The sequence below is a fragment of the Pongo pygmaeus genome, chromosome 3 (genome assembly GCF_028885625.2).
Source record: "Pongo pygmaeus isolate AG05252 chromosome 3, NHGRI_mPonPyg2-v2.0_pri, whole genome shotgun sequence".
Lineage (NCBI taxonomy): Eukaryota > Metazoa > Chordata > Mammalia > Primates > Hominidae > Pongo > Pongo pygmaeus.
Window position 1 is genome coordinate 39,438,490 of NC_072376.2, and position 10,310 is coordinate 39,448,799.

The window sequence follows — 10,310 nt, forward strand, 5'->3', positions numbered from 1 at the left end:
GAGGTAGGAGATTTGCTTGAACCCAGGAGGCAGATGCTACAGTGAGCCAAGATGGCACCACCATACTTCAGCCTGGGTGATAGAGTGAGACTGTGTCTCAAAAAAAAACCCAAAAACATGGAGACCAGCCTGGCCATCATGGTGCAACCCTGTCTCTGCTAAAAATACAAAAAATTAGCTGGGTGTGGTGGTGGGTGCCTGTAACCCCAGGTACTTGGGAGGCTGAGGCAGGAGAATAGCTTGAACCTGGGAGGTGAAGGTTGCAGTGCGCCGAGATGGCGCCATTGCACTCTAGCCTGGGCAGCAAGAGGGAAACTCTGTCTCAAAAACAAACAAACAAACAAAAACAAACAAACATACATACAAATTCTTAGCTCTATTCACAAGAGGGCCTGGGGGCTGGGTTCAGTGGCTCACGCCTGTAATCCCAGCACTTTGGGAGGCCCAAGTGGGAGGATTGCTTAAGCCCAGGACTTCAAGGCCAGCCTGGTCAACATGGCAAACCCTGTCTCTACAAAAATAAAAAATAAAAAAGACAAAAATTAGCCAGAGGTGGTGGTGTGCATTTGCAGTCCCAGCTACTTGAGAGGTTGAGGTGGGAGGATTGCTTGAGTCTGGGACATCAAGGCTGCAATGAGCTGTGATCATGCCACTGTACTCCAGCCTGGGTCACAGAGTGAGACCCTGTCTCAACAAAATAAAATAAAATAAAAAAGAGGGCCTAGGAGCAGTGATACCCCAGTAGCAATGAGTACAACTAGTGCTCAGATCTTGGTCTCTCAGTAGCATTCTTTGATGAAAAGAACCTCCTCTGAGCTCTTTGGAGAAGTGCTTGTTTCCAGGGTTGGGGGAGGATGAGCCTGGAACATCTTGTAGTACCAGAAAATAAAGAACTGCTTTAAAAAAGAAGTGGAGGCTGGGCATGGTGGCTCGCGCCTGTAATGCTAGCACTTTAGGAAGCTGAGTCAGGTGGATTGCTTGCGTGCAGGAGTTTGAGACCAAACTGGGCAATATGGGGAGACTCTGTCTCTACAAAAAATAAAAAAATTAACTGGGAGTGGTGGCAGGTGCCTATAGTCCCAACTACTCAGAGTCTGAGGTGAGATGAATGCTTGAGCCTGGGAGGTTAAGGCTGCAGTGAGCTATGATTGCACCACTGCACTCCAGCCTGAGTGACAGAGCTAGACCCTCTCTCAACAAAATAAATTAAATAAATAAATAAAAATAAAAAAGGAAGTGGGCATGTCAAAAGGACTCAAACTAACCTGAAGGAGCTCCCAATGACCAAACCTGGAAAAATTTGAGAAACAATATAAATAATGACAGTATTGGATTATAACCCATGGAATAAAATCACTATCCAGGAGTCCATACTGACATAAATATAATTGAATGAATAAATGAGTAAGCAGGAACAATTCTTTTTAATTAATTTTTTTCTTTCAGTTTTTTTGTTTGTTTGTTTTTTTGTTTTGAGACGGAGTCTCACTCTGTCGCCCAGGCTGGAGTGCAGTGGCGCAATCTCGGCTCACTGCAAACTCCGCTCTCTGGGTTCACACCATTCTCCTGCCTTGGCCTCCCGAGTAGCTGGGAATATAGGCGCCCGCCACTACACCTGGCTAATTTTTTGTATATTTAGTAGAGACAGGATTTCACTGTGTTAGCCAGGATGGTCTTGATCTCCTGACCTCGTGATCCATCTGCCTCGGCCTCCCAAAGTGCTGGGATTACAGGCGTGAGCCACCGCGCCCGGCAGGAGCAATCATTTTTTACAGAAAACTTCCAATTAATAAATGTAGAATGAATGTGGGAAATATACAATCTCCAATATATAAACACAACAGTAATTGTTGCAGGCAAGACCCACTGATGAATGTTAAAATCAGTGATTGAGTCCAGGTGCAGTGGCTCAGGCCTATAATCCCAGGACTTTGGGAAGCTGAGACGGTAGGGTCACTTGAGGCCAGGAGTTCAAGTCCACCCTTGGCAACCCAGAGAGACCCTGTCTCTACAAAAAAATTTTTAAAAATTAGCTGGGTGTAGTGGAGTGCACCTTAGTCCCAGCTACTTGGGAGGCTGAGGTGGAGGGATTCCCTGAGCTCAGGCATTTGACTCTGCAGTGAGCTATGATTGTGCCACTGTACTCCAGCCTAGATGATAGAGAGAGACCCTGTCTCTAAAGATAAAAAAAAAAATCAGTGGTTTGAGGAGAAACGGGACATTTGCATATCCTCAAAGTAACTCCTCTAAGATATTTATCAATATACAAAGGAAAAAACAGTAATTTAATTCCTGATAGACACCAGCTTAAACAAGTGATCAAGATTAATACCAGTAATGAGATGTATTGGCATCATGTATCCTCTAATATAATGCATTGAGAGAACATGATATAACTTTTGTGTGATTTTTGTCAAAAATCCACGACTTCAATCTAACTATGAAAAAAATGCCACATAAACCAAATTGAGAGATATTTTACAAGATAACTACTAATACTCATCCAAGTGTCAAAGTCGACTGGTGCGGTGGCTCACGTCTGCAATCTCAGAGCTTTGGGAGGTGAGGCTGGAAGATTGCTTGAGCTTAGGAGTTTGAGAACAGCCTGGGCATCATACATCATAGTGAGACTTTGCCTCTACAAAAAATTTAAAAACTAGCTGAGTGTGGTAGTCCATGCTCATCTCTCAGTTATTTGGGAGGATGAGGTGGAAGGATTGCTTGACCTGGGGAAATGGAGGTTGCGGTGAGCCGAGATCACATACTGCACTATAGCCTGGGTGACAGAGCAAGACTCTGTCTTACCAAAAACAAGTGCCAAAGTTATGAAAGACAAGGAAAGACTGAGGAATTGTCACAGATTGGAGAAGACTAAGGAAACACAACAACTAAATGCAGTATGGGATTCTGGATTGGATCATGGAACAGAAAAAGGACATTACCAACATAGTGAAAACTCATCTCTACTAAAAATACAAAAAGTTAGCCAGGCGTGGTTGTGCAGGCCTGTAATCCGACTACTCAGGAGGCTGAGGCAGGAGAATCGCTTGAACCTGGGGGGTGGAGGTTGCAGTAAGCCAAGATCACAGCACTGCCCTCCAGCCTGGGCAACAGAGCAATACCAACCCTGTCTGTAAATAAATAAATAAATAAATAAATAAATAAATAAAGGGTCGGGCACAGTGGCTCACGCTTGTAATCCCAGCACTTTGGGAGGCCGAGGCAGGTGGATCACGAGGTCAGGAGATCGAGACCACCCTGGCTAACATGGTGAAACCCCATCTCTACTAAAAATACAAAGAATTAGCCGGGCGTGGTGGTGGGTGCCTGTAGTCCCAGCTACTCGGGAGGCTGAGGCAGGAGAATGGCATGAACCCAGAGGCAGAGCTTGCAGTGAGTGGAGATCATGCCACTGCACTCCAGCCTGGGCTACAGAGCAAGACTCCATCTCAAAAAAAAAAAAAAAAAGGACATTAGGGGGAAAACTGGTAAAATCCAAATAAGGTATATAGTTTATAGTGATTTAGTAATGTTAACTTCATAGTTTTGATCATTGTACTATGCCTGTGCATGTTTTTAACATTAGAGGAACCTGGGTGAAGGGTATATGTGAATTCTGTACTGTTTTTGTAACTTTTTTGTAAGTGTAAAATTATTTCAAAATAAAAAGTTGCTTTTTTTTTTTTTTTTTTTTCCCCAAGGAGAATAAAGGGTATGAGGGTGGGATCTGAAATACAGGGGAGGCTGGGTGAGGTGGCTCACACCTGTAATCCCAGCACTTCGGGAGGCCGAGGTGGGCAGATCACTTGAGGTCAGGAGTTTGAGACCAGCCTGGCCAACGTGGTGAAACTCTATCTCTACTAAAACCACAAAAATTAGCTAGGTATGGTGCTGTGTGCCTGCAATCCCAGCTACTCGGGAGGCTGAAGCACAAGAATCACCTGAACCCGGGAGGCAGAGGTTGCAGTGAGCCGATATCACATCACTGCACTCCAGCCTGGGAGACAAAGCAAGACCCTGTCTCAGTAAAATAAAATAAAATAAAATAAAAATAATAAATAAATAAAACACAGGGGAAAGAGTAGCCTTAGTTAGGAGGAGCTATACCTCTCCCACGGTACCAAGAAGGCTGGCAGAAGGCATGAGTGGTCCTGTAGATGGGTTTACTGTCTTGGCGGCTGGAAGCTGATAAAGTTCTTCAGCGGGGTTCACGGCTGCATTCTCAATGCCAATTCACAGGACATATCATAGAATGAGGACTGGACAAATGTTTACTGAACTGAAGAGGACTGAGTTTGAAACATAACTACATTATGATTATATCATTATTTCTACGTATGTGGCCTTAGGCATGTTACTCATTCTCTCAGTGCCTCCATTTCCTATGAAAATGGGAACATAATCCCAGTTGTTGAGGCAGAGATTAATAAGTATTCACCCAAATCTGTTTCATTTTCTTTCTGGGCACACAGCTAAATCATATTTTCCTGCCTCCAATTTTGTTAGGCTGACCAGCACTTCACTGGCTCTGAACACATGTTTGATGAAAGAATATAACTACTGACATGCTCCATTACAAACTTTGTTGTGTCACCAGTTCTTCCGTATCTTGATCCAAGACGACATCTTGTCTGGCCATGGAGGTGGTTAAGACTAAATGAAAATTTCCAAGAGATAATTTGTCATAAAGGATATGACTTGTTTTACACAGAACCAACTGCTAATGACTAACCCTTCTTTAATTATGAGCCATGGAGAACAGTCATGCATTAAAAATTCCTTGACATTTGATAGACCTGGAAGAAAATAATAATTCACGGCCGGGTGTGGTGGCTTATGCCTGTAATCCTAGCACTTTGGGAGGCTGAGGTGGGTGGATCCCCTGAGGTCAAAAGTTCAAGACCAGCCTGGCCAGCATGGTGAAACCCTGTCTCTACTAAGAATACAAAAATAAGCTGGGTGTGGTGGCAGGCACCTGTAATGCCAGCTACTTGGGAGGCTGAGACAGGAGCATCACTTGAACCCAGGAGGCGGACGTTGTTGTGAGCTGAGGTCATGCTATTGCACTCCAGCCTGGGCAACAAGAGTGAAACTTCATCTCAAAAAAAAAAAAAAAAAAATATTAGCTGGGCATGGTGGCATGAACTAATTGGGAGGCTGAGGTGGGAGAATCCTGGAGGGAGTGGGAGTCCTGGAGGTCTAGGCTGCAGTGACCCTATCTCCAAAAAAAAAAAAAAAAAAAGGAGAGAGAGAGAGAAAAGAAAACAGGAAAAATTAGAGGGCCAGGCATGGTGGCTCATGCCTGTAATCCCAGCACTTTGGGAGGCCAAGGAGGGCCGATCATGAGGTCAGGAGTTCGAGACCAGCCTGGCCAATATGGTCAAACCTCATCTGTACTAAAAATACAAAAATTAGCTGGCCATGGTTGTGCATGCCTGTAGTCCCAGCTACTTGGGAGGCTGAAGCAGAAGAATTGCTTGAACCTGGGAGGCAGAGGTTGCAGTGAGTTGAGATCGTGCCAGTGTACTCCAGCCTGGGTGACAGAGTGAGACTCTATCTCAAAAAAAAAAAAAAGAAAAAAGAAAAAATCAGACACATTTTGCTGGAATGTTTCCTCCTTTTTTGTGCCCTCGGATTCCCCCACTCAGCTAATTTGAGGACATAGGATTATAAGAAAGGTGTGAGGACTGGGGAGTGTGTTGTGGTTAGAAAATGGGAAAATTGAATTGCAGCTAATACAAACTTTCTGGCTAGGTTGTAGTACCTTGGATTAAGCCATTATGGTTTAGATTTTGAACCTCAACATTTCCAGTTTAATAACATGGTCAAGTCAGTTATATGAATGAGTTAAATGAATCCATGGATTCTCATGCCAACCAGTCTCTTGTGGGAATATATAAACCACAATGTTAATTTGCTACCTTATAATGAGAAATGTAACCAGACAGCAGATTGTATATTTGAACTGTATATTTATCAGCTGCTTGAGATTTTTTGTTTTGTTTTTGAGACAGGGTCTCACTCTGTCACCCAGGCTGGAGTACAATACGATCTCAGCTCACTGCAACCTCTACCTCCTGGGCTCAAGCCATCCTCCCACCTCAGCCTCCTGAGTAGCTGGGTCTACAGGCGCAAGCCACCATACCCAGCTAATGTTTTGTATTTTTGGTAAAGATGAGATTTTGCCATGTTGCCCAGGCTGGTCTCGAACGCCTGGTCTCAAGTGAACCACCCGCCTGGGCCTCCCAAAGTGCTGGGATTACAGGCATTGAGACACCACACCTGGCCTGCTTGAGATATTCTTTCCTTGTAGGATAATCTACATGGGAAGCCCAGTTATCCTCAGATTTTCTGGTAAACAGGAATCTGGAGCAAGAAGAATTAGCTCGGTAATCATAAAAGACCAGTGTTATCTAATTACAATAACCGAATGCAATCATTTCAGCCTTAAGAATAGAATTGCTCAGAGAGGGTTGCTTTTTCTCTACTGCGATTTTCTTTCATGTGAGTTGAGCTGGAATGATGCGCTCCTTGCTTTCCCTTTATCCATTGTAATCCAAGGCAGAGAGTAACTCATCTGATTGGTAAATCAGGAAGAACAACGTAGATATGCTTGCCTCATTTCCTCTCATTTCCCTCAAGAGTACACACTTCCTTTGGGATTTAAGCATTACTTGGTCCAGTGTGTTCAGTGTTGTCCAGGGCCAACTTCTTCATTAGGCACAGCAGGCAGTGCCTAGGGTCGATTATACCCATAGTGCCTAGGGTCCATGAAAATGTTTTAATTTCCTTTAAAATCAGAAGAAAAAAATTGAGGCTGGGTGCGGTGGCTCAAGCCTGTAATCCCAGCACTTTGGGAGGCTGCTGCTGTAAGATCCCTTGAGCCCAGGAGTTGGAGACCAGCCTAGGCAAAATAGTGAGTCCCCATATCCTTGTCTACAAAAAATTTAAAAACTGGCTTGGTGTGGTGCCATGCACGTTCAATCCCAGTTACTTGGGAGGCTGAGGTGGGAGAATCCTTGAGCCCAGGAGGCTTAAACTGGAGTGAGCCGAGATATTGGCACTACACTCCAGCCTAATGGCGCGATCTCTGCTCACTGCAACCTCCGCCTCCTGGGTTCAAGCGATTCTCCTGCCTCAGCCTCCTAAATAGCTGAGATTACATGTACACTCTACCATGCCCAGCTAATTTTTGAATTTCTAGTAGAGACGGGGTTTCGCCGTGTTGGCCAGCCTGGTCCCAAACTCCTGACGTCAAGTGATCCGCCCACCTCGGACTCTCAAAGTGCTGGGATTACAGGTGTGAGCCACTGTGCCGGGCCCAAATCCTCCTATATTTTGTACTTAGCCAAAAGAAAAATGAGAAATTTTATCGTATAAATTATGATAGATTTCTGATTTGGAACAAGTTTTTGTCGTTGTTGTTTTGAGACGGAGTCTTGCTCTGTCGCTGAGGCTGGAGTGCAGTGGCTCAATCTCGGCTCATTGCAACCTCTGCCTCCTGGGTTCAAGGGATTCTCCTGCCTCAGCCTCTTGAGTAGCTGGGACTACAGGCACACACCACCATGCATGGATAATTTTTGTATTTTTAGTGGAGATGGGGTTTTCACCATGTTGGTCAGACTGGTCTCGAACTCCTGACCTCAGGTGATCCACCCGCCTCACCCTCCCAAAGTGCTGGGATTACAGGGTGAGCCACCGAGCCCAACCCAAGGCATGGTTTTATATATTAAAAAGTCACTGGCCAGATGTGATGGCTCATGCCTGTAATCCCAGAACTTTGGCAGACCGAGGCAGGTGGAATACCTGAGGTCAGGAGTTTGAGACCACCCTGACCAACATGATGAAACCCCATCTCTACTAAAAATACAAAAAATTGGCCAGGCATGGTGGTAGAAGCCTGTAATCCCAGCTACTCGGGAGGCTGAGGCAGGAGAATTGCTTGAACCCGAGAGTTGGAGGTTGCAGTGAGTTGAGATCACGCCACTGCACTCCAGCCTGGACAACAAGAGCAAAAGTCTGTCTCAAAAAAAAAAAAAAAAAAAAGTCACTGATGTTACGTGATATTATTACATTCAGAGAGCAAGTTGGGATTACAAATAACATTTTTCCAGGTAAATCAGTATATTCTTAAGCTTTTTTTTTTTTTTTTGTCTTTTTTTTTCTTCCTTTTTGTGGAGAACGGGGTCTTACTATATCGCCCAGGCAGGTCTCGAACTCCTGGGTTCAAGCTATCCTCCCGCCTCTGCCTCCCTGAGAGCTGGGATTACAGGCCTGAGCCACCATGCCTGGCATAAATCAGTATATTCTTAGTTTTTTCCCCCTTATCTACATTAGTTACCTGATTAAAAATCCTGGATATTTGAGTTCTAGTGTTTTTTTTTTGTTTTTTTTGAGACAGAGTTTTGCTCTTGTTGCCCCAGGCTGGAGAGCAGTGGCATGATCTTGGCTCACTGCAACATCTGCCTCCCAGGTTCAAGAGATTGTCCTGCCTCAGCCTCCTGAGTAGCTGGGATTACAGGCGCCCGCCACCACGCCCAGTTAAGTTTTGTATTTTTAGTAGAGATGGGGTTTTGCCATGTTGGCTAGGCTGGTCTTGAACTCCTGACGTCAAGTGATCCGCCTGCCTCAGCCTCCCAAAGTGCTGCGATTGTAGGCGTGAGCCACCGAGCCAGGCCTCAAAGCGCTTCTTCTCAACCTGGGTCTCGGGCACGAGCTGGGGCATGGGCAGCGACCTGCTTTCCTGGCTCAGCGACACTTAGGTGAAGACACTGGCGGCCCGGTAGCGCTTCTGAGAGCTGTCCACAACACAGTCGGCGTCCACCAAGACCTCGATCTCTACGGACTTATTGCTCGTGAAGGTCATGCGTCCCGAGATGGTCTTGATGCAGCCTTTTCTGATCTTGTCGTGAAAATTAATGGCCTCCATGGAAGCTGTGACGAGGTTGGTCTTGCAGTGGCGTTCAGCCAAGATCCCGGCGACCTCGTCCATGACCTTCATGGTCACGCCTTCATGCACGAAGCTGTGCAGGGTACAGTCTGAAGGCCCCATCAGGTGGATCAAGCTGGACTGGCTGTAGCTGACAGTGTTCGGCTCTGGGTTGAGGACTGGCTGGACGATGTCCCCGTTCCTCCACTTGGTCTCCATGCACTCCAGCTTCTGGGTTTCGTACCACTTCTGGCCCTCCTCCTCCTGCTCCTGCCGGAAATACACAACAAGAGGCACTTCGAGGACCTTGTCCACGTTCGTCAGCGACAGGGGCGCATACCAGAGGGTGGCCTTATTGGTCAGCTTTTTGGCACCTGTGAGGATGTTTTCGGACATCACGTTGACCTGCACCTCCACAGAGTGCTTGGAGGTGTAGGTGATCTCCGCGCTAACGTGGGCCACCTCACCGATGCACATGGGCCACAGGAAGTCGGTGCACTCGACCCAAACCAGAGCGGCCACACAGCGCTCCCCTTTCTGGGGGTTGCGATGCCGGGTGCTGATGATGGCGCCCGCCTCCTCGGTCATCTTCAGGATGGTCTAGCCTAGACATTGCGGGCCACATTGGCGTCATCTGGCCGCATAATCCGGCAGATCTGGATGGCGGACGGTGTCTTGATGTCTGGGCCAGACATGCTGGCAGCTGTGGCGGCGGCTGCAGGAGGGCGCAGGTGTCTGGCAGGCTTGGCGCGGAATTGAGTTTTAGTATTGAGAAAATTAAAGTTTTGGTTCTTAAAATGATTGCAGTTTTAGCTAACTTCAATTTTAAAATTCACCAATAATAAAACTATTATTTATCAATAAGTAGAAACGAGTTAGAAAATATTCAATCCCTTCAATTCAGTTGGAGAATAAACTAATGTTTTTCAAACACCTGACACATATCAAGCATTTACTTAGGTATTTGCATCCATATTGCAATTTAATTCTTGCAACTGTCCTGGCCGGGCACAGTGCCTCAGGCCTGTAATCCCAGCATTTTGGGAGGCTGATGAGGGAGGATCGCTTGGGCCCAGGAGTTCATAGACCAGCCTGGGCAACACAGTGAGATCCCCATCTCTAAAGAAAACAAAAAAAAACCAGTTCTTTTTTTCCTTTTTTTCTTTTTTTTAGACAGGCTGTCACTCTGTTGCCCAGGCTGGAGTACAGTGGCTCGATCTCGGCTCACTGCAACCTCCGCCTCCCAGGTTCAAGCAATTCTTCTGTCTCAGTTTCCTGAGTGGCTGGGATTACAGGCTCCTGACACCACGCCTGGCTAAAAACCAGTCCTTTAAATTTAGCATCCTGGCTGGGTGCGGTGGCTCACGCCTCTAATCCCAGT

The 10,310-nt window shown here is 46.1% G+C and overlaps 1 protein-coding gene across 1 annotated transcript; it reads right to left on the minus strand.

The window, feature by feature from the left end:
* Nucleotides 1-8,758: 8,758 nt before the first annotated feature.
* LOC129035377 (putative cytosolic acyl coenzyme A thioester hydrolase-like) lies at nucleotides 8,759-9,624 on the minus strand. The gene is given in 2 exon segments (XM_054485699.1): nucleotides 8,759-9,537; nucleotides 9,540-9,624. Coding segments are annotated over 2 exon segments (864 nt in total).
* Nucleotides 9,625-10,310: the final 686 nt, after the last annotated feature.